Here is a 22,205-nt window from a genome sequence, read left to right on the forward strand (position 1 = left end):
GGGCAGTTGCCAGTGCGCAATTCAATAATAGTTTAGATCGATCAGTTCCCTTGTTTTGGAGTGAGGTGCCGGCATAGAACATCGTTTTCTGCTAATTTCTATTTCTAGGTAAGAAAATGTATCCAGTGGCTATTATAATTATGAAATGATAGTTTCAACTGAATTGACATTTAATTGAACATGAAATGACGTTAGCAATTGTAAGTGATATATCTGTACAATAAAATGGAATCAAGCATTTGAATACGACAATGTATGTGCTTCTAACAAACAAATTAAACGAATTGAATAGCAAAGGAAATTGAACAGAATTTTATATTTCAATTTAGACAATGTGATTTGTAATGTACGAAAATAAAACAGTGGTCCCATAATATTTCACGACGAGTCCTAACTCAAATGGGGTGCGTGTTGTTTTAGTTCAGTAAAGGGAATATTGTGAAACCGGTTACTGTGTATTGCTTGTTGCTACTGTGGTAGAGACGACAGACGAGGACCTACGGTGTTTTTTACGGGGAATAGTCCACCCAGTCATCGACCCATAACGGGTGAAATGATTGATCTGTAATTATTCTACGTGGTATACAGTATACTGGAATTAGTATCACTGACAAATGAAACATGATTGAAAACAAATTTGCTCTCTTGTACAATAGTGAAAAGTGTTCTATATTTTAGATACTGCAGTCAGTGTACATAATTATAAACATGGTTTTCATTGTTTTATACTGTAGAGCTGAATCACTCTTTACATGGCAGGGAATTATAGCTCACCATCTACCTGTACTGTGTATAAAACATAAACACAGGAAAGGAAGTCAATAACGTACTGCTAATAATATATTTAATACGATTGAGATATTTGCGATTTTTAACTTTTTACTGTCTTGTTTATTTGGGAATGTTCATTGGGTAGGCAGCTGTCAGTCACTTCAATTAGTGTTGTTATATCATTCAAGGGGACGGTGTTTATATAACATAAATATGTAAAATAACAAGTGTCGCTAAATGTTAATACTTCCGACAAAAGCAGAAAGGGTGAGGTAAACGACTAAGTCAAAACAGTAACTATAATTAACTTATAATTAATTACATATAAAGCAATTTCATAAAGAAGTGTTTTCAGGTAATTAATAATAACATATGGCAGAAAACTAACTAGCTCAGAACAGAGGTGACACAAGCAACAAAATTGTCATTAAAAACGGGTGTAAAACCAGAATCCTGGAGGATAGCGAATGTAATACCGATTTCCAAGAAGGAGGATAGGTCACTATCCTCTAACTACCGTCCAATCAGTTTAACATCAATTGTAGGCAAATTGCCGGAAGCAATAATTTCAAACTCTATTCGAAATCACCTGGAGAAGCACAAGTTTATCAATGATTCCCAACATGACTTCAGAAGCGGGCGTTCATGTCTGACTAATCTATTAACATTCTTTTAATCTGTTTTCGAATCAGTGGACGAGGGGCACAATTATGATGCGGTATATCTCGACTTTAGCAAAGCCTTCGACAGAGTCCCCTACGAAAGACTAATACGAAAAGTGGAGGCTCGTGGCATTGGAGGAGATACTCTAAAATGGATTAGGGCGTGGTTACAGGACAGGAAACAGCGAGTGAGCATTAACGGTACAAAATCCCATTGGAGCAACGTCACTAGTGGAGTACCCCAAGGCTCAGTACTTGGACCATTACTACTTATTATATACATAAACGACATAGATATAGGCGTAGACAGCAACATAAGTAAATTTGCTGGTGACACTAAAATAGGGCATGTAATTAAATCTAACGAGGGCTCCGCAAAATTACAGGAAGATAAAAAAAATCGAATGGTCTGAAAAATGGTTGATGAAATTTAATGGGGACAAATGTAAAGTACTTAGCCTAGGAGATGTAAACAGAGAAACCAGATAACAGATGAACAACGATGTTATAGAGAAATCCGACTGTGAGAAAGATTTAGGAGAAAAGATAATTAGGAATCTTAAACCAAGTCAACAATGTGTATTTGCTCGAAAAAAAGCTAACAAAGTACCTGGGTTCCTACAAAGGGGTATTAGTCACAAGACTATCGAGGTTATCCTAAAACTATATCTTGCGCTTGCGAGACCTCACTTGGATTACGCAGTTCAGTTGTGGTCACCGTACTACAGAATGGATATAGAATCCCTATAGAAATAATTCAGGGGAGAATGACAAGACTAATCCCGGGCATTAGGAACCTTGAGCACAGAGACAGGTTAAAACATCTTAATTTGCACTCCCCCGAGAGACGTAGAGTGAGGGGCGATATGATCGAGGTGTATAAATGGAAGTCAGGGCTAAACAAATGTGATATAACACAGGTACTCAAACTATCCAACCAGGAGCGAACTCGTAGCAATGGTTTTAAATTAAACAAATTTAGATTAGGCGCGAAATAGGTAAACATTGGTTTGGAAACAGAGTAGTGGACGAGTGGAACAAGTTAGCTTCAAGCATAGGCTGGATGAATATATGAGCGATAGGGGTTGGGTGTAAACAGGGACTGCCCAATATGGGTCAATAGGCCCGCTGCAGTTTCCTCCATTATTATTTTCTTGTGTTCTTAAATGTGAAGAACCGGGGACCACCACAAGAATGCGGAGTATTTACTGCTCGTCATGTTGGAACATTAGGGTGAGGCAACAACAAAACCGGCTGACGTTATGTTACTGTACCTGAGAGACAGAAGGAAGGTCTCAAAATATATTATTCCTACACATACTTATGTACAGTATGTAAACTTTGTAGGTAAGAAAAAAAAACATAAACTTGCTCGTGAAGCAAAGCCACTTGTACCGGCGGTCAGATCCTAGCAGGGAATATTATTTTGCGCTGGTTTCTGGGTTAGAAAAAGTAACCAGTTTCAACTTAAATTAATGAAAAGGGAAAGACAGTAATGTGACACCTGCCTCCTCCATATTGAGTTGTGAGAATTGGGATAAATTTGTAGAAGTTCTTGATTGTTAATATTTACTGAGGATAAGGAGAAAGAGAACTTAGAGAAGCCATAATATGTATCACTATAGTGTACATTGTTTACACTGCAGAAGATGGAGGGCATTACACCCGGCAGAAGGATCCCACTGGTGGACCTGGGCCAACTAGGTGAGTCACCTCCATCTCTTCATAAAATCACTACAAGATAAAACCTTTTTCTTAAACCATGTCGAGTGAACCTCCATTAAACTTTAACCTGCTGTTGTTGTTTGCAAACGAGAATCCGTTAAGGGTAACATTCTCTCGTCAAGGCAGCTAGGCCTGAGCCCTATAAGAGCGCCCCACACCAACAGGTCTGATGCATGACGAGGAGCCCAGTCAGGAGGAGTGGCAGCGGGTGGCACGACAGCTGCACGACGCCTTCACTGACATTGGCTTCGTGTACCTCACCAACCACGGCGTGTCTGACGACCAGGTAACCACTGTGTGCCTACAGTAAGAGGCAGTATTTGGTTGACCAAAAGGAAGAAACCATATTGTTTGCAAGCTTCAGTCACTCGAGTGTTACCAGAGTGTATTTTGTCACTCTAGTTACAGCTCCAGTGATATCTGGCCCCCGGTAACAACATTGTTGTTTGTTTATCAATAACTGCACCAGGGAGAGTTTGTGAAAAAAGTTATATTCCCTAAACAATTAATCAAACATTTGTATTTATTGTCATTAACACAGTGTCGATAACAATTTAAGATGAAATTATAACTTTCGTGATGAGACTATTAAAGAGCACACACACACACACACACACACACACACACACACACACACACACACACACACGCGCGCGCATGTTATTAATTATTAAAACTATATCAATTATCACACAAATTCGTTCTTATTTTACTGCCAAGATTTATATAAAAATTGTATCAAATGTTTTATTTTAAGGAATAACGTAACAGAGAACCCCTGCTTAACATTAACCGTACATGACATGCTATCTATATCATGTTATTTGTTGAGCAGATGGACCACCTCTTCAAGTCAAGTGCCACCTTTTTCAACCTGGACGAGGAGACGAAGATACGCTATCAGAGAGACCCAGAGAAACAGCAGGGATACGTGGCAGTAGACAGAGAAACGTAGGCTTTGACACTCTCAATACTCGTCTCTAACTCTAACAGCAAACCTGTGTGATTGTACATAAAAATAACATAAATGTGATATTTATAATTATTTTTTACAAAATATATATACAGTTTATTTTTTTCAGTCTGGATACACAGAAAAATTCTCATGAGCTACGCGAGGCTTACGACTTGAGATGTATTGATGGAATGATCCCTGATGCGGAGGTTCCGTCTCTCAGACCAGCCGTGACATCCTTCCTCAAGTCCTGCACAACCCTCAACAACAGGCTCCTTATTGCCCTGGCTCACAGCCTCGGTACTGTCTTACGCCGGTCGTTCAAATTATTCATATTATTAGTAGTTGATTATATGCGAAAAATGTACATATTTTTATTTTTATTTTTATTTATATTTGTATTCCGACGGCAGCTCAGTTACCCAGAGAGATTAGAATAGGGCTGCCATACGTCCGTATTTTCCCGGACATGTCCTCCATTTAGGTCTCGAAATCTTCATCCGGAAGGAATTTTTAAAATTCTTCAAAAGTCCGGAATTTCAGCTTCCATCATTTTCTCCACGGAAAAAAAAACATGAAATTGTAATGACGAGAGAGAGAGAGAGAGAGAGAGAGAGAGAGAGAGAGAGAGAGAGAGAGAGAGAGAGAAGAGAGTGGAAACCGTAGAGATCTCGTTCAGTTTTCGTCAGCTGTAAGTCACTTGTACGCCTGTACGGTGTTGTCAACTTAGCTGTCAAATATTTGATTGATAATGGGGTAGAAGTTGATGAAGTGTTTTGACCAAGTTAGTAACCTGAAGCAGTTTGTGGAAAATTACAAGAGTGATGAAGAATTTAGTAATCTGCCAACACATAAAAAGTGGACCAGATACTTTGAAAAATCAAAGAACATTGAATGCCACTCAGAATTGCTAAGAATTGCACAATTCTTCTTTGCTATATCATCTCACAATGCAAATGTAGAAAGAGTTTTTTCACTGATGCAAAGTCAATGGACAAAGGAAAGGAACAAATTGAGTGTTGAAACAATGAAAGGCATTCTGACCGTACAGTACAACTTCCGAGAAACACCTTGCAGTGACTTCTATACCTTTCTAAAGAGCAATCAACCAATACTGAAAAAGATCTGATCTACAGAAAAGTATGCATAGGCACATCAAGTCACACACACAGTGGGGGAAGAAGACTGCAGCTAAGGGAATGAAGATGTTCAGCCTTAAGCAAAGGTAATTTTTTTTTTTAAGATTTCTATACCATGTATGTTGTATATTAGCCTGTGTGTGCAGGGGGGGGGGGATGTTTTCGGGAGCGTCCTCTTTTTTGAATGTTCAGATATGGCAACCTAGATTAGAACGCCTGCAACTGCTTAGCTTATACTACTCGGTTAAGTGTCCATACCTGGAGCTGGCGGACGCTCGCCCCACAAGGGGCCACAGCTCAAGGTTGAAGAAGCCACAAGTCCAGAAAACTGTGAGGGCAAACTTTTTCATAGTGAGAGTTGTGAACTCTTGGAACAATCTGCCAGAGAGTGTTGTGACGACACCGAGTGTGAGCTCTTTCAAGGCCAGACTTGACCAACACTGGAGCAGGTTCAGATACATTCAGGAGCCAATAGTGTGTAATGGAGACGTAACCGATCGCCCAAGCGACTAACGACCACCGATCAGTGGCGAAGATAAAAGTAAAAAAGTGAAAGTAATGATTTCGAAATTGAAATCCATATATGGATCACTTGTAGTATTTATGTTACAGCCAAATTGTGAACAAATATGCAGTGAGGCAAAGTTGGCCTAGTAACAGTGTGTCCCAGGGCTCACCTCACCTCACCTCACTAACACAAATATTTAAGTTGGACTACTAAGCTCCTGCAAAGGTTAATAATACTGATATTTCTATTTTGGTTCATTATACAAACTTAACAATGTTACTATATCCACCCACCACATCTCATGACCATACATTCACACATTCCAATCATATATTGGTCCCAAAGCTTATACTCAATATATTATTAACTCTTGTCATCCATCAGTTCATTACACAGAACAGATGCAGAACTGGCAGATTAATAATACAGTATAATAATAATAATGGTTACCCCTCTTGTAACGAGGATGGCCGGCCCAAAGGCCACCTAGGCGTGTAGAAGCTGTCGCCAACACAACAACCACACCCTGAGTTAACGAGTTGCATGTCCCAGTGTCAAGGAATAGTCCGAGAAGACCGAGCAATTCGCTAACTGCACTGGCTAATCATTACCCCCGGAATACAATCCGCAAATCGATTAACATCCAGGTCCCCAATTACCGCTGGGTAGACAGAGGCAAAGACAGTCATCCCTGATCCAGAGACCAGCTACATTTTCTGTTTGCTGGTTCGTCCACTTCTGTTTACGGTCTGGGTATACTATCCTAATCACCATTGGCAGTGAGCAGCTGCCCTAACTCTCACTACCTACTCCTGGTCAAGATGTTGTTTGGCGTTAAAACTATCCCATAACACTCACAAACTTCGAGTTGTATTTATTGCACTGAATTACTAGTTATTCCTCAGTATGCAGCAGCTGAGTTCTTGATTATAATAAATAATAAGTAAGTTCTTGATCACACTGACAATGACAGCTGTGCTCGAGGTTAACAGAAGGCCACAAAACTATTGCACCTTCCCCGGCCATCACAGCTACGACAAACACAGTACCTCCAGGAATACAACACATCCGCCTAATTCAAATATTATTTAATCCTCCATTATTACTTATACACCACAAAGTTGAACATTGATGAGATACTGATATAATCTTCCTGACACAATTTTATTACAAATCACAACTTCCATCTCAACTTCCTTTAGGATTAGAACGGGACTTCTTCACCTCAACTCATAATGACTTGCACAGTGACAACAATATGTCATGTCTGCGTCTGCTGCACTACCCGCCTGTCCCCGACACCATCCCGGAGAACACCATCCGTTGTGGAGCCCACACTGACTACGGCACCATTACGCTACTCTTCCAGGACAACATGGGTGGCCTCCAGGTCAGATTATGTTGTTTCTAAGGTCAGTTTGGATTTATCCTGGACAACATATTATAGTCTCATGGTTACCGGTAGTTTGGAATATTTGTGAACAACGTAGACAACCTCCATGTCAGATTGTCAGTTTGGGCTGTTCTAGGCCAACATGGGACCCAGACAGGGTACGCTAGGAACCAGTGGACCACCCATTGTGCATGTGGTATACAAAAATTTTACTAAAAAGTTATTAAGAATTTTTGTTGAATAGGATAGTTTAGTAATTTACTGATACAGAAAACAACGTGTTTGCATTTTACTAATAATTAAGGAATATATACAAGATTTCTCTCTCTCTCTCTCTCTCTCTCTCTCTCTCTCTCTCTCTCTCTCTCTCTCTCTCTTCATGATTACTCTGGCACCAGTGTTGATGGGGGTGTTAAGCTGGCCTTGGTGACAGTTCCTCCTCCATCAGGTACGTGAACGCGGAGGGTCATGGGTGGAGGCAGTCCCTGTGCCCGGCACCATCCTGGTAAACGTGGGTGACCTCCTACAGTTCTGGACAGCCGACAAGTTCCTCGCCACGGTGAGTTTCTGGCTGTAGGTGCTGGCTCTTGGAACCTGGTGAGGCTGATGTATTGTGGGTAGGTACTTGTGAGTGTTACCCCTCCCTTTCCTCCTCCTCGTATTCCTCTTCTTTTTCTAAAGCCTTCAGGAACAAGGAACACATATTTACTATAAGATAAGAGAATTAAAAACCCTCCAAGTTTTCAGGGGAAGATTGCTATTATCATCTTATAGTGATAAAAGTTAAGACTAAAACCCGAGTTGTTTTTAAGTGGTACACAGATAGCAACCTGACTATGGACTTCATCTGATAGTCAATTTAGGGCAGGTAAAGAGGACTGAAGGCTCTTATCAATTTTTTTTTTAAGATCTTAGTGTAACTTATTTTATGCTCATTATGCGAGTTATTGTTTTAAAGATGACCGTTTGAGTTGTTAATTCATATTGATCATTTGAGATGTATGATTGTTTGTGTGAGCCGGTGTCATTTTGATTTGTTGTTTGTTGATTGTATGAGAAATTTCATGGCGATTATGTAAATCAATGTTTCATGTTGTCCACTCTGTAGTGCATGAAACGAACCTGTTCTCTTAAGTTAGGTTAGTTAAGAGGGGTCTTGTTGTTTGACCTATAATCATGTATTTGTTTTCTGTACATGTGTGTGTGTCCAGGAGCACCGGGTGTTGATCCCCACAGAGGAGGTGCGACTGAAGGCGTCTCGTCACTCCATCGTCTTCTTCATTCATCCTGACAACCCGGTTCTTATTAAGCCCCTTGACAACTCCAGCAGCTATCAACCAATCACGGCCAGAGATCACGTGCTTAAGAAGTTTAAGCACACCTACAACTACTGATGACATGTTTAGACCAACTAGCTTCTACAGCCAGTCAGGGACCGTATATACTTACTGTGCAGTATATAAAATGTTAGGGCAACAATTCTGTCTCTGGGGATACTAGTCTATATTTTTGTTTTTTCTTTTTGTAAACGAGTAGATGTAACGAACAGCCGAGCAGGTGAGCCTTAACTGCCGGCTGGTAGTTTTATTTGGGTAACAGCTGTTTATCTATACCAGTATTTAGTTTTTGTTATCTTTATTCACCATCATTTTTGCATCTTGGATCTTACTGTTTTAGTTTTAGCTTAATCTGGAAAGTAGTTACCTAAATGTAGTTAGGCCTGATACAGGGAATAATAGACATATTAATTATGTGAAATTTGGCAAGGGTGTTGGGGGCCTTGGGGCACAGAGGTGGTCACTGGTCAGACGGCAAGTGACAACCGCGGTACAGGGACCGTACAGGCGTACACTCGCACAGAGTTCTGGCTTACGATGCTGACGGTACAGTACAGAGTTTGCAGACCTATAATGGTTCTCTGTTTGTTCAAAGGTAGTCTGTAAACCACCTTTGATTTTAGAAGTCTGAAGGCTGTTATAGAACGTTAGTAAGGCCTTGGATTATAATTTATTTAAGTATTGTAATTATTTTTTGTATTCTACATTTAAGCGCCAAGAAAAGGTGTCTTATTATGTTTTGTTGTGAATTATTATTAATGTATGTGGTATATAAAGTTCACTGAAATTTCTATTATAATTCTTAACGCCGGTTGGAACTCCAGATAACTGCGCTTTTATTTACTTTAATTTCCATATGCTTTTTTTTTTTTATTCTTCCGCTTACCATTCATCTGTCCAAGTTTATTACGCGCTGAGAATTCGACAAGATCCTTAACAATAATGGCTGCTCCTATTTTGCCACACACATACACAGCGGCCTTCATACAGCAAGTCTATGGGGGAGTATGAATGGCATATAAAGTAAGTCTTTCCCCTTCCGGTTACGGCTCTTCCTGTGCAGCTCAGAAACAACATCAAAGCCTTGATCATTATTACCTGCGCTGTAGATGACATTACTCTGGGATACTACAGTCTACAGGTTGAGGAGGAATACGTGCCTAGTTGATTTTTCGTCACTGTTCAGGAGTCTCACAGGCATGTAAAGGCTCTTGTGTTTGAAAGCTTGTCACCTCTGATGTAGCCTTGACTTAAACGAGCGAGGATAACATGTGTTAATATCGTTCTTATGCTCAGCTTTCTCTGGGAACACCATCAAACTTTCACATTCTCTTATCATTTGTTTGTCAGTTTAACGGCTCTTATGACCAAGAAGAGAGACTGTAACATAAGCAAGATCTAGAATACTTGTCTCACTGTAACATATGCAAGTAGTTTGTTGTTTTAACGTAGATGCTATTCATTTTCCGGGTGTCGTAATCGATGCATGACAACACGGACGTCAAAATTCAGGACTCCCTTGTGCAGTCTATTGTTCAGAATGATTATAAGCTTTTCCAACCAATTTCATCATTATTGCTTAAAATATATATTGCTTCTTTTGCCTCCGTATAACACATATAGTAGATCCGTAAAATATCATGTTTAGTCTTTCAAGAAACATTTTGGGGTGAAGTTCAGATTAGACGGTGTTCATCTTGTTCATCAGAATACAAGACTCACCTGCATGTCCTGGTTTGACTATCTGGCAACTGCATATTGTAAAGGGCGAGACAAGGTTACACAAGACGCACAGGTAGGCACACAGGTAATATTGTTAATTAGTGAGTAAATTTTATTAGCCTGTCCAGTTTATTTTTATTTTTCAGCCAGGTATTTGAAGCTATTATCATTCTTCACATATTAGGAATTTCTGACAGTTGTGGGTGAATCATCTTGACAAGTTATTTGCTCCCTTTCACACACGCACGTAGACAGACACACACCACACTCCACGCACTCGCTCGCTCACACACACACACACGCACGTAGACACACACACACACACACACACACTCCACGCACTCGCTCGCTCACACACACACGCACATACACACACTCCACGCACTCGCTCACACACACACACACACGGGTATCGATGATTTGTGGGTGGTCTTTAAGCGAGGTTGTGTAGTAGTATAAGTTCTTTTGACATTCGGTGGCACGTACGCAGACAAGGAAGTAAACCTCGAGACTTTGTTGTTATTTCCACCGTGGCCTCACCTTCCCTCGTCACAAACAAGCGCCTAAATATAGTGTCGGAAATTCACCCTTGTACTACTAAACGAGGTATTAGCGACGAGGTGATTCATTGTTAAGTTTAGCTGAAATGATCTCGGAGTTAATTCTACTTTGCCTTAATCTTCGAGTTTATTATTTTTAACTAGAATAAAACTCCATCGCTCTAATGTGGAAAACGATTCTATATTCCTGTTGTTTGGTGTCTTAAGTAGCACTAGTGGGTGAGCAATTTGTATACTGTATTGACAACTGTTTTGGTCGGCTCACTTGGGGTCTTTCACGTTGTTGCCCAAACATTTAGAAGCCCTGAAATGTTTTAGAGTGAACTAATAGTTTTTCCATGACTAGCTGCAGAAGTTTACATTAAAGAATTTACATAATCTTACAAAATAGTTATTGTATTATAATATGAACTGTTATATATCAAATGTTCATATATTTTGAGTTAAAGGGCACATGGGAACAATTTTTAATTATGAGAATATTATCAAAGGCTTATTGAGATGTGTGCCTAGTGGCTTGTCGAAATATTTGTCTTTTCCCAGTTTAAATTGTCCCACTGAAACACTTTTAAAATATATATTGCTTATAGACCATAAATGTATCTGCCTAACTAATTTGTGTTTTCTATCTATACGTCTTCCTATTCATCCACATATCCTTGTAACTATCTTTCATCGTTTCGCCATTCTCGGCTAAATGAAGTGAATGAAACACCTCATGACGATATTCTCCCTGGGTCATCTTCATATGGAAAATTTGGTTAATTAGGTAATGAAAATCCATTTGGTAAAGGAGTAATAATCTCAGAAACCGTCACACAACCTCTCTCAATATGTTATTTGTTTATCAGGAAAAAAATTATTCACTAGATATAACAATTATCAGGGTCAGGATGCACAACACGTTCACCGCGTCATGCCACAGACACGTGATGTCTACCACACACTGTAGCTGGGGGAGGTCCCTCTCACCCCTCTAACCAAACTCTCCGTTATCATTGACTGCTCAGAGCAAACACTGGAGTTAAAAAACGGGCTAATTTTGTAATATTGGCGAAGGAAGTTAATACGGTGCTCGTGTAGAGGCTCTGGGACCTCCATGGCGGCCACAGCTCCTGGATCCACAGTACATCAGTGACCACCTTGTTAAAGCAGTGTCGATTTGTGACGCTGAACCGTAATTCTGGAAGAGCAGTGAGTTTTTTAAGTGACCACTGTTTGAAACTGTAGTACACGGAGATGCTGTAGATATTAATGAACTTATTTTTTTACCGAGGAATAAAATTAAATGTGGATAACGAATAGTGGCAATGTGGTGGTGGATGAGCGGGCGGGAGTGGGGTACGTGCTCAGCAGCAGGTAGAACAGTGGCCTGGTGGGGGGCAGGAATCAGGGGTTGATCGGTAAGCAGACCCAAGGGAAAGGGAGGAGATGAGAAGCCCTGGGGAAGGGGAGGAGGATGAATAAACCCGAGGAGAAGGAGAGCAAGCCTTGGGGGTGAGAAGAGGTATGGGCAGTTCTGTTGGGTGGGGGAAGGGGGAGAGAACAGGTGTGTGGAGGGGGTCGGAAAGGAGGTGGTGGTCAGCTGGGTTGGAGGGGCATCGTCACCAGTGAAGGTCTCCCAAGCCCGACTCCCACTCTCAGCTCAGCAGCGTTACAGACAGCACCTCGTCGTGAACTGGTCCCAGCCAAGGAACCGTATGTTGGTGTTAGACGGTCCTTATCATCACTCTTACTTTCCTCAGTCTTCATACCGTAGTGCCCAACATCCGCTTGCTGCTCGTTACGCTGCGTCCAACTGTGCCCACTGTGACGGTAAGAGAACATACGTGTTTGTGTGTCCGTCGTTGCCCTGGCCGATAGAAACCGGTATTCACTCCCAAGATTTGGTAACACGATGCTAAGTTTAGGCTCTGTACAAACCTTACTCTTGCGACGTAAAAATTTTGCACAAGTGATAATGTGTCCGTGTGTACCTCGACTGTGGTGTTACATGTGATTCAGAAAACAAGAGCTGTGGAAATATTTAGTTGTGGGACATTGTGATACGTGAAACTAAAAATGAAACAAAAAATATTCGACTTTGAGAAAACAGGAGAATTTTTGTTGTTGTTTTCTTGCTTTGTTTTTGTCATCAGCCAAAGGGGAACTTATTTGATGGATTTCTGAACCAAACCACAAACACCTCTCTCTCTCTCGGCCAGTTATGAGGGCGGTAGTTCCTTGGAGGTTGTCATATCCAAGGTAAATGACTCTATATCCTACTTTTCCCCACGAGGAAGTAAATGTTGCCTGTCCGCTGCCTGTTTTGTTTACATGTCTACCTGTAGTTTTTTCTGCTAGGAGTTAGTTAAGGATTTAGACCACCTCAGCTTGCTTAATAAAAACACCTGTTTGCACCTCGGGGTTTGTAGTCGAATATTAATGCTTGTAGTCGAATATTAATGCTTGTAGTCGAATATTAATGCTTGTAGTCGAATATTAATGCTTGTAGTCGAATATTAATGCTTGTAGTCGAATATTAATGCTTGTAGTCGAATATTAATGCTTGTAGTCGAATATTAATGCGTGTAGTCGAATATTAATGCTTGTAGTCGAATATTAATGCTTGTAGTTGAATATGTTTGTAGCTGCTGACTAATGTTTTCAGCTGCTGAGAAATAATGATTACTGAAGCTTTTGTAGATCTCATGTTCGTGGTTAAAGGCTATCGCTCGTTACTGAATACGAATCATACAATGTTTGTGATATCCACCTTCTACTTGTCAATGTTGTGTGTGTGTGTGTGTTACTATTTTTTTTGTATTCATGTATCTATCTAGTTTTTCGTTATTTATTCTGTATATCTTTATTCGATTCAACTTTTGGCGAGAGAGGATTTTTCTTGATGGTGTAAGCTATCTGGACCACATTAGCCTGACTGAGATATATGACGTCACGGCTGGTGGTTAATGCCCTCACTGAGTTTATGTTAGGCGCTATAAAAGGACATAGTTATTGGTCATAACTTCGTCTAGTCAGTCCTCCACCACAAAAAATTGGTTCTGTTAGGTATGATTCAGGTTTGTTATAGCTGAAGGCGCTCAGAGTTGCGTGTCAAATGTTACTTCAACCTTCTGGAGCTTTCATGACCCTCAGCTGATGAACTTCCGAGGAATGAAATGAAATCCAGAGGTCAACGAGTACTGTTTCCTGGGAGTGAGGAAAAAAATATCCCCATTTCTCGTAGTTTGTCTAGCCAGGAAGTCGAATATTCACCTATAAACACTAGAGAGATTAGTTATAGATTAATTCTGATTACGGTTTGTCAAGAGAATCACTGTGCTTACTTAATAAATGCTTACGTCGTGGTTGTTCGCGAACATCGTATTAAGTTATCAAGGAAACATTGAGTATACTCTTACAGATGCTGTTTAGTGTCCTATGAACATGGCGACGTGGACGGCAGTATTAAAACGCTCGAGCCAGGATGAGTGTTGCTTTCGTTGTCGTCTCTGTGTAGATGTCTTCATAAAGTTCGGAAATGTTTAGTGATCAAAACTAGTATTATAAGAACCGTACTTCAAGAGTTAGTGAAGGGTCCTATAGTTGTTTCAGTGAATATAGGTCAGATGTGCTCCCAAGGTTCCTGCTGCTACAGATCAAGTTTTTTCTTCTTTTTTTGGCCAAGGTGAACTGCGTAGATGTGCATTGTTTACCTTTTATGTAGTTTTATAGTTTTGTTCGCCGGTGGTTGTCGATGGTGGGTGAAGGACCGTGAGGTGTAAAGAGTCCTCGGAAGGAAAACAGAAAGTTATCCTCATCATAAAGTGTTTTTTGTTGTAAAAATATGAGGATTTAACGCGTATACAAATAATTATCCAACACAAATATTTATATCCACAAAACAAGTGTTACTCTTTTGTTATAGAGGAAACTTATGAAGACTTTTCATTCACAGTCAATTATCATGTAAAAGATACCGTTTTTGTTTTCAATAAATTGTATTATTTCCCAAGCAGTTTTTCAATAGATCTTTTCAATTATAGATCGAAATTTCTAAACCTTTGATCTTTTATAAACATAACTTAATGTACTTGATAATAAAACACACGTCATAAATAACAATGAGAACAACTTAACATTGTTTTGAAAATATTGTATAACTCATGATGGTGGCGAGGAAGATAAGGGAGTTCACATTCTCTCTGACTCACTGTGGTAGGAAGGTATGGGAGGAAGGTATTTAATAAAATTGTCATACAAATTGACATTGATTCAGCATATATATCGAAAATTCAGGCATACAATATACATACAGTGTATATAACAATGTATATAGTGAGTGCAGGAATACAAAAACATTCTGTACATAGTTTATACAATGTGTATAAACATTGCAAGTATACAAATAATGTATGTTGATGAAGGTATGCAAGCAATGTATATGAACAGTGTAGGTATAACAAATTTACTGTACATATACATAAACTATACAAGTGTACGAACAATACCGGTACACAGACAATGCATGTATACCATAGACAGTACAGGTATACAAACAATTTACGTATACTGTAGATACATAATATACATAGACAGTGCAGCCTTATGGTAAGCAGTGCTGGCAGATGTACGACATGCTTAAGTTATTTTTGATTCTGCAGCTCCCTCCTCCCCCCATTCCTTCTCCCTCTCCTACCCCACTCCCCCCTCCATTCCTCCCTCTCATACTCCCCCCCACGCCTCCCTCTCATACTCCCCCCGCCTCCCTCCTCATCTCCCCCCACGCCTCCCTCTCATACTCCCCGCCTCCTCTCATACTCCCCCCACGCCTCCCTCTCCTTCTCCCCCCACGCCTCCCTCTCATACTCCCCCCACGCCTCCCTCTCATACTGCCCCCCCGCCTCCCTCTCCTTACCCCCACGCCTCCCTCTCACTCCCCACCTCCCTCTCATACCCCCCACGCCTCCCTCTCATACCCCCCTCCACGCCTCCCTCTCAGACTCCCCCCACGCCCCCTATCCCTCCTCTCCACTGATATTTTTTTCTATGACGAATTAAAGTTATACCAATGGATAGACAAGTGACTTTTACTCTAGGACGGCGAACGACACATTAAAGAACCCCGTCCACACAGTTAACAGTCGAAATTCAATATCTTTCCTTAAGATGGCCAACCCTAACATGGCCAACCTAACATGGAGTGGATGGCCAACCCTAACATGACCAACCTAACATGGGTGGATGGCCAACCCTAACATGACCAACCTAACATGGAGTGGATGGCCAACCTAACATGGCCAACCTAACATGGGTGGATGGCCAACCTAACATGACCAACCTAACATGGGTGGATGGCCACCCTAACATGACCAACCTAACATGGAGTGGATGGCCAACCCTAACATGGCCAACCTAACATGGAGTGGATGGCCAACCCTAACATGACCAACCTAACATGGGTGGATGGCCAACCTAACATGACCAACAACATGAGTGGATGGCCAACCTAACATGGCCAACCTAACATGGAGTGGATGGCAACCCTAACATAGCCAACCTAACATGGAGTGGATGGCCAACCTAACATAGCCAACCTAACATGGGTGGATGGCCAACCCTAACATGGCCAACCTAACATGGCCAACCTAACATGGAGTGGATGGCCACCCTAACATGACCAACTAACATGGAGTGGATGGCCACCCTAACATGGCCAACCTAACATGGAGTGGATGGCCACCCTAACATGACCAACCTAACATGGGTGGATGGCCAACCTAACATGACCAACCTAACATGGAGTGGATGGCCAACCCTAACATGGCCAACCTAACATGGAGTGGATGGCCAACCCTAACATGGCCAACCTAACATGGAGTGGATGGCCAACCCTAACATGGCCAACCTAACATGGAGTGGATGGCCAACCTAACATGGCCAACCTAACATGGGTGGATGGCCAACCCTACCATGGAGTGGATGGACAACCTAACATGGCCAACCTAACATGGTGGATGGCCAACCCTAACATGGCCAACCTAACATGGAGTGGATGGCCAACCCTAACATGGCCAACCTAACATGGCCAACCCTAACATGGAGTGGATGGCCAACCCTAACATGGCCAACCTAAGGAGTGGATGGCCAACCCTAACATGGCCAACCTAACATGGAGTGGATGGCCACCCTAACATGGCCACCTAACATGAGTGGATGGCCAACCCTAACATGGCCAACCTAACATGACCAACCTAACATGGAGTGGATGGCCAGCCTAACATAGCCAACTTAACATGGAGGATGAGCAACCCTAACGGCCAACAACATGGGTGGATGGCCAACCTAACATGACCAACTTACCATGGGTGGATGGCCAACCTAACATGACCAACAACATGGGTGGATGGCCAACCCTAACATGACAACTTAACATGGGTGGATGGCCACCCTAACATGACCAACTTAACATGAGTGGATGGCCAACCTAACATGACCAACTTAACATGGAGTGGATGGCCACCCTAACATGGCCAACAACATGGAGTGGATGGCCAACCTAACATGACCAACAACATGGGTGGATGGCCAGCCTAACATGGCCAACAACATGGAGTGGTGGCCTAACATGACCAACTTAACATGGAGTGGATGGCCAACCCTAACATGGCCAACTAACATGGAGTGGATGGCCAACCTAACATGGCCAACAACATGGAGTGGATGGCCACCCTAACATGACCAACTTAACATGAGTGGATGGCCAACCCTAACATGGCCAACAACATGGAGTGGATGGCCAACCCTAACATGACCAACATGGAGTGGATGGCCAACCTAACATGACCAACCTAACATGGGTGGATGGCCAACCCTAACATGACCACTTAACATGGGTGGATGGCCAACCTAACATGACCAACAACATGGTGGATGGCCACCCTAACTGGCCAGCTTAACATGGAGTGGATGGCCAACCTAACATGACCAACTTAACATGGGTGGATGGCCAACCCTAACATGGCCAGCTTAACATGGAGTGGATGGCCAACCCTAACATGACCAACTTAACATGGGTGGCCAACCCTAACATGACCAACTTAACATGGAGTGGATGGCCAACCTAACATGGCCAGCAACATGGAGTGGATGGCCAACCCTAACATGACCAACTTAACATGGAGTGGATGGCCAACCCTAACATGGCCAGCTTAACATGGAGTGGATGGCCAACCCTAACATGACCAACTTAACATGGAGTGGATGGCCAACCCTAACATGACCAACTTAACATGGAGTGGATGGCCAACCCTAACATGGCCAGCTTAACATGGAGTGGATGGCCAACCCTAACATGGCCAGCTTAACATGGAGTGGATGGCCAACCCTAACATGGAAAGTATTGCCAAACACATCCTACTGGGATTAGCAGTGACATAAGCAAGTTTGCGGATGACACCAAAATAGGGCAGCAGATTAATTCAGGGCAGGATGCAAATGCATTACAGGAGGATCCAAATATACTGCAGGGGTGGTCTGAAAAATGGCAAATGAAATTCAACACCAGCAAGTGCAGCGTACTTAATATTGGAAGAACAAATACTTAATAATGTATACAGCCTTAACAACATCAACCTAGAGAAGTCGACTTGTGAAAGAGACCTAGGGGTACTTGTAAGCCCGGACCTACGGCCTAGAAAACAGTGCGTTAATGTTCGAAATAAGGCAAACAGAGAATTGGGTTTTATATCTAGAAGTGTAAGTAATAAGAGTGCAGAGGTCTTATTGCAACTATATCTTGCGCTAGTCAGGCCGCACCTCGATTATGCGGTTCAGTTCTGGTGCCCTTATTATAGAATGGATATCAATTCACTAGAGTCGGTGCAGCGAAGAATGACGAAAATGATTCCGGGACTTAGAAACCTTCCATATCAGGATAGGTTAAAGAAACTAAACTTGCATTCCCTAGAAAGACGAAGAGTGCGGGGAGATATGATAGAAGTATTCAAGTGGGTGAAAGGAATCAATAAAGGGGATATAGATAAAGTTCTTATAATATCCGAGCAGGATAGGACTCGGAACAACGGATTCAAGTTGGATAAGTTTAGGTTTAGGAGGGAGATAGGAAGGAACTGGTTCACAAATAGGGTGGTGGACGAGTGGAACAAGCTTAGCAGCCTTGTAGTAAGTGCGGGAATTCTGGAAAGTTTCAAAGGGAGGCTGGATAGATTCATGGATGATAGAGAGTGGTAGTAACTCTCGACAGGAGCTGCCATGCACAGGCCAACCGGCCTATTGCAGACTCCTTATTTTCTTATGTTCTTATTATCACTCGTTTTCTTTATATATTTGACTGCCAAATCTTTCGTTGTTGTGATGGAATTGTTGTTTGTAATGGAGGGGGAAGGTGTTGCCAGGCGGAGGACGTAGAGCTGGCGTTGGTGGTGGAGGGGTGTTGGGGGAGGGGGAGGTAGTGGTGTGGTGAGGGTTAGTGTTGGTGGGTGAGGGGGCAGTGTTGGAGGGGAGGTGGTAGCAGGCGAGGGGTGGGGTTGATCATGATGCAATCCACTACACACTCAGGCTATCAACGCACGTCAGCCACACTCACACACTACCTAAATTATCTTCACTATTGGTGTTACATCCTTTGGTTAGGTTAAGTTTAGTTTAAGTTTGGATTAAGTTAAGGTAGCTTAGATTAAGGTAAGTTAGGTGAGGTTAAGTAAACTTAGGTTAGGTTCGTTTACATTAGGTAAGGTTAGGTTAGGGTTGACAAAAATGTGAATATTTACCGTAGATTCTGACCTACATAACTACATCTTACGAATACTCCTGAGGTTATTTGGGGTCATTGGGGTGTTCTTGGGATCATTGGGGTGTTCTTGGGGTCATCGGGGTGTTCTTGGGGTCATCAGGGTGTTCTTGGGGTCATTGGGGTGTTCTTGGGGTCATTGGGGGTGTTCTTGGAGTCATTGGGGTGTTCTTGGGGTCATTGGGGTGTTCTTTCATTAGGGGTGTTCATTGGGGGTGTTCTTGGGGTCATTGGGTGTTCTTGGGGTCATTGGGGGTGTTCTTGGGGTCATTGGGGTGTTCTTGGAGTCATTGGGGTGTTCTTGGAGTCATGGGGTGTTCTTGGAGTCATTAGTGTTCTTGGAGTCATTAGGGGTGTTCTTGGGGTCATTGGGGTGTTCTTAGGGGGTCATTGGGGTGTTCTTGGGGTCATCGGGTGTTCTTGGAGTCATCGGGGTGTTCTTGGGGTCATTGAGGTGTTCTGGAGTCATTGGGGTGTTCTTGGAGTCATGGGTGTTCATTGGGGTGTTCTTGGGGTCTTTGGGGGTGTTCTTGGGGTCTTTGGGGTATTCTTGGAGTCATTGGGGTGTTCTTGGGGTCATTGGGGTGTTCTTGGAGTCATTGGGGTGTTCTTGGAGTCATTGGGGTGTTCTTGGAGTCATTGGGGTGTTCTTGGGGTCATTGGGGGTGTTCTTGGGGGGGGTCATTGGGGGTGTTCTTGGAGTCATTGGGGTGTTCGGGGTCATTGGGGTGTTCTTGGGGGTGTTCTTGGGTTCGTCAGGATATCCTTGGAAGGTATACGATATAACCTGGAGGTGTTCTGACTTTATTTCCTCGTGTTCAGGTAATTTAGTTTAATTAATGGCGGTTCACTTATTTATTTCTTCATCTTAATAACATTTACTTGTACCCGTCCATCAGTTGTTGAGGAGGGGGGGTCATTGTTATATTAGTCAGGGTGAAATGTAAGAAGATGTCTGACTTAACTACATCTATTCATCCAAAAGACATGATGTGAAGTTGTATGTCTTATCTCTAAATTTAAGTACATATGCCGTGGGGAGGAGAGGAGGATTTACTATATATACCCGTACTATTACAGAGAAATGTTCATCACTCTTACCTCGTCTAGTACTATTGTCGCTGGCCCACGCTCGAGGTCCCACCACACTACACCCAATGATAAACTGACTTGTCTTGTGTTAAACAGGGCCGTCCTTAAGCCAACTGGGCCCCGCACCTCCTAAGGCCGGCCCTGCTTGTGTATCTAACATTATTTCTGTAGGGATTATTATTGACTGTCCAATCAGAGTCTGTCTTTCAACTATTCTATCGGCACTTTTCCCACTGATTGGCTGGTTCACAATATGGGCGTAGTCGAGTCAGTTCTACGTATAGGCGGAGCTATCTTCACATAGGCCCCCCCTCTCTTAACGGCTGGTGGGCGTGGGTGTCCATTTTATTACATCGCTATAGGTAAATACTAAACGGTCAGCAGGTGAACAGGGACGCTAGGGTAAACAAAAGACGGTCAGCAGGTGAACAGGGACGCTAGGGTAAACAAAAGACGGTCAGCAGGTGAACAGGGACGCTAGGGTAAACAAAAGACGGTCAGCAGGTGAACAGGGACGCTAGGGTAAACAAAAGACGGTCAGCAGGTGAACAGGGACGCTAGGGTAAACAAAAGACGGTCAGCAGGTGAACAGGGACGCTAGGGTAAACAAAAGACGGTCAGCAGGTGAACAGGGACGCTAGGGTAAACAAAAGACGGTCGACAGGTAGTGAGGGGAGGTACTAGAGGCTGTCAGCACACAGTCTCCACCTCACCTATGACATAAATTGGTTTGTGTCTGGCGGGGATTTTCTCAAGGCTTTAACTCTGGTTTCGTTACAGAGAGATTCATGTACTTTGCATTTTTTTAAAGTTAATTATATTGTCAGTCCCAAAAGGTCTTATCTCAAGGTGTTGTAGTCCATATTAGAACAGGAATTAAATTAGTTATTAATATAGTCTCTCTAGGTCCTATATTTTATCATTCTCCTTCCTACTTCTGTTCTATATCACCTTCCTTCTTCATCCTCTTCCTCACCCTGTTATCGTTCTTGTCTTATTCTAAGTTTATCGTTGCTATTCTTGTGTTCATAAATAAATCCTGATATGTTACTCATGGTTCACACACTCACCAAACTCTTTACCATTTTGTACGAGACAATATGACACAACGGACGAAGGATTCTGACAACCTTACCGAGCTAACAAGAGTCGTAGTGTTCATTTCGAAACTCATCGGACACCACCGCGCGAAGATTATTTTGTTTTTGTGTGTGTGAGTTTGGAATGTGTTTAATAAATTGTTTTGGCGGCGTTCAGGGAAGTGTCTTACGGGTGGGTCTCCTTGACTGTTTGTGGTGTGTAAATTTTCCCCCTTCTCACCTCCCACCAATCCACACACCCTCCCTCCCCCTCACTGTCCCTCCCTCCCTCCCCCCCACTGTCCCTCCCTCTCTCCCTCCCACTTTCTTTACTCTCCAACTTCCTTCTATCTGCCTGCCCTCACTCTCTTCATCTCTCCCTACCTCCCTCCCTCCTCCCACCCCTCACTGTTAACCATAGCACCCTGATCCCATTATGCTGTGCTAATTATCTTGCGTCTAATCTCC

At 42.5% G+C, this 22,205-nt stretch overlaps 2 protein-coding genes and 1 long non-coding RNA gene across 6 annotated transcripts in view; 2 read left to right on the plus strand and 1 right to left on the minus strand.

Moving 5' to 3' along the window:
- Positions 1-9,275, plus strand: LOC121868710 (2-oxoglutarate-Fe(II) type oxidoreductase ppzD-like). 2 transcript variants are annotated; one of them, XM_042369552.1, is made up of 8 exons: positions 1-108; positions 3,080-3,137; positions 3,323-3,444; positions 3,994-4,109; positions 4,241-4,413; positions 6,963-7,150; positions 7,602-7,712; positions 8,365-9,275. In XM_042369552.1, the coding sequence occupies exons 2-8, from the start codon at positions 3,083-3,085 to the stop codon at positions 8,545-8,547; spliced, it is 948 nt and encodes a 315-aa protein (XP_042225486.1). In that variant the 5' UTR covers positions 1-108; positions 3,080-3,082; the 3' UTR covers positions 8,548-9,275. The 2 variants fall into 2 exon arrangements, with proteins under 2 accessions (XP_042225486.1, XP_042225487.1); XM_042369553.1 differs by lacking the exon at positions 1-108 and adding an exon at positions 540-564.
- LOC121868715 lies at positions 7,428-20,773 on the minus strand. The gene is made up of 2 exons (XR_006089441.1): positions 20,668-20,773; positions 7,428-7,835 (listed from the first exon to the last, which is right to left on the minus strand). It is a non-coding gene; the product is annotated as an uncharacterized LOC121868715 (long non-coding RNA).
- The window catches only part of LOC121868713, a 17,940-nt gene continuing 7,828 nt past the window's right edge, over positions 12,094-22,205 (plus strand). The window contains exon 1 of one of the 3 annotated variants that reach the window (XM_042369557.1): positions 12,094-12,175. Coding sequence is in view for 1 of the 3 variants with exons in the window: in XM_042369556.1 (XP_042225490.1) it covers positions 12,473-12,587 (115 nt within the window). In the remaining 2 variants the exon portion in view is untranslated. Of the gene's footprint in view, positions 12,176-12,352; positions 12,588-12,610; positions 13,017-22,205 lie in introns of those variants that run through there. The other 2 variants (XM_042369556.1, XM_042369558.1) reach the window with 2 other exon arrangements.

Source organism: Homarus americanus, unplaced genomic scaffold, assembly GCF_018991925.1.
Source record: "Homarus americanus isolate GMGI-L3 unplaced genomic scaffold, GMGI_Hamer_2.0 scaffold30535, whole genome shotgun sequence".
Taxonomy (NCBI): Eukaryota; Metazoa; Arthropoda; class Malacostraca; order Decapoda; family Nephropidae; genus Homarus; species Homarus americanus.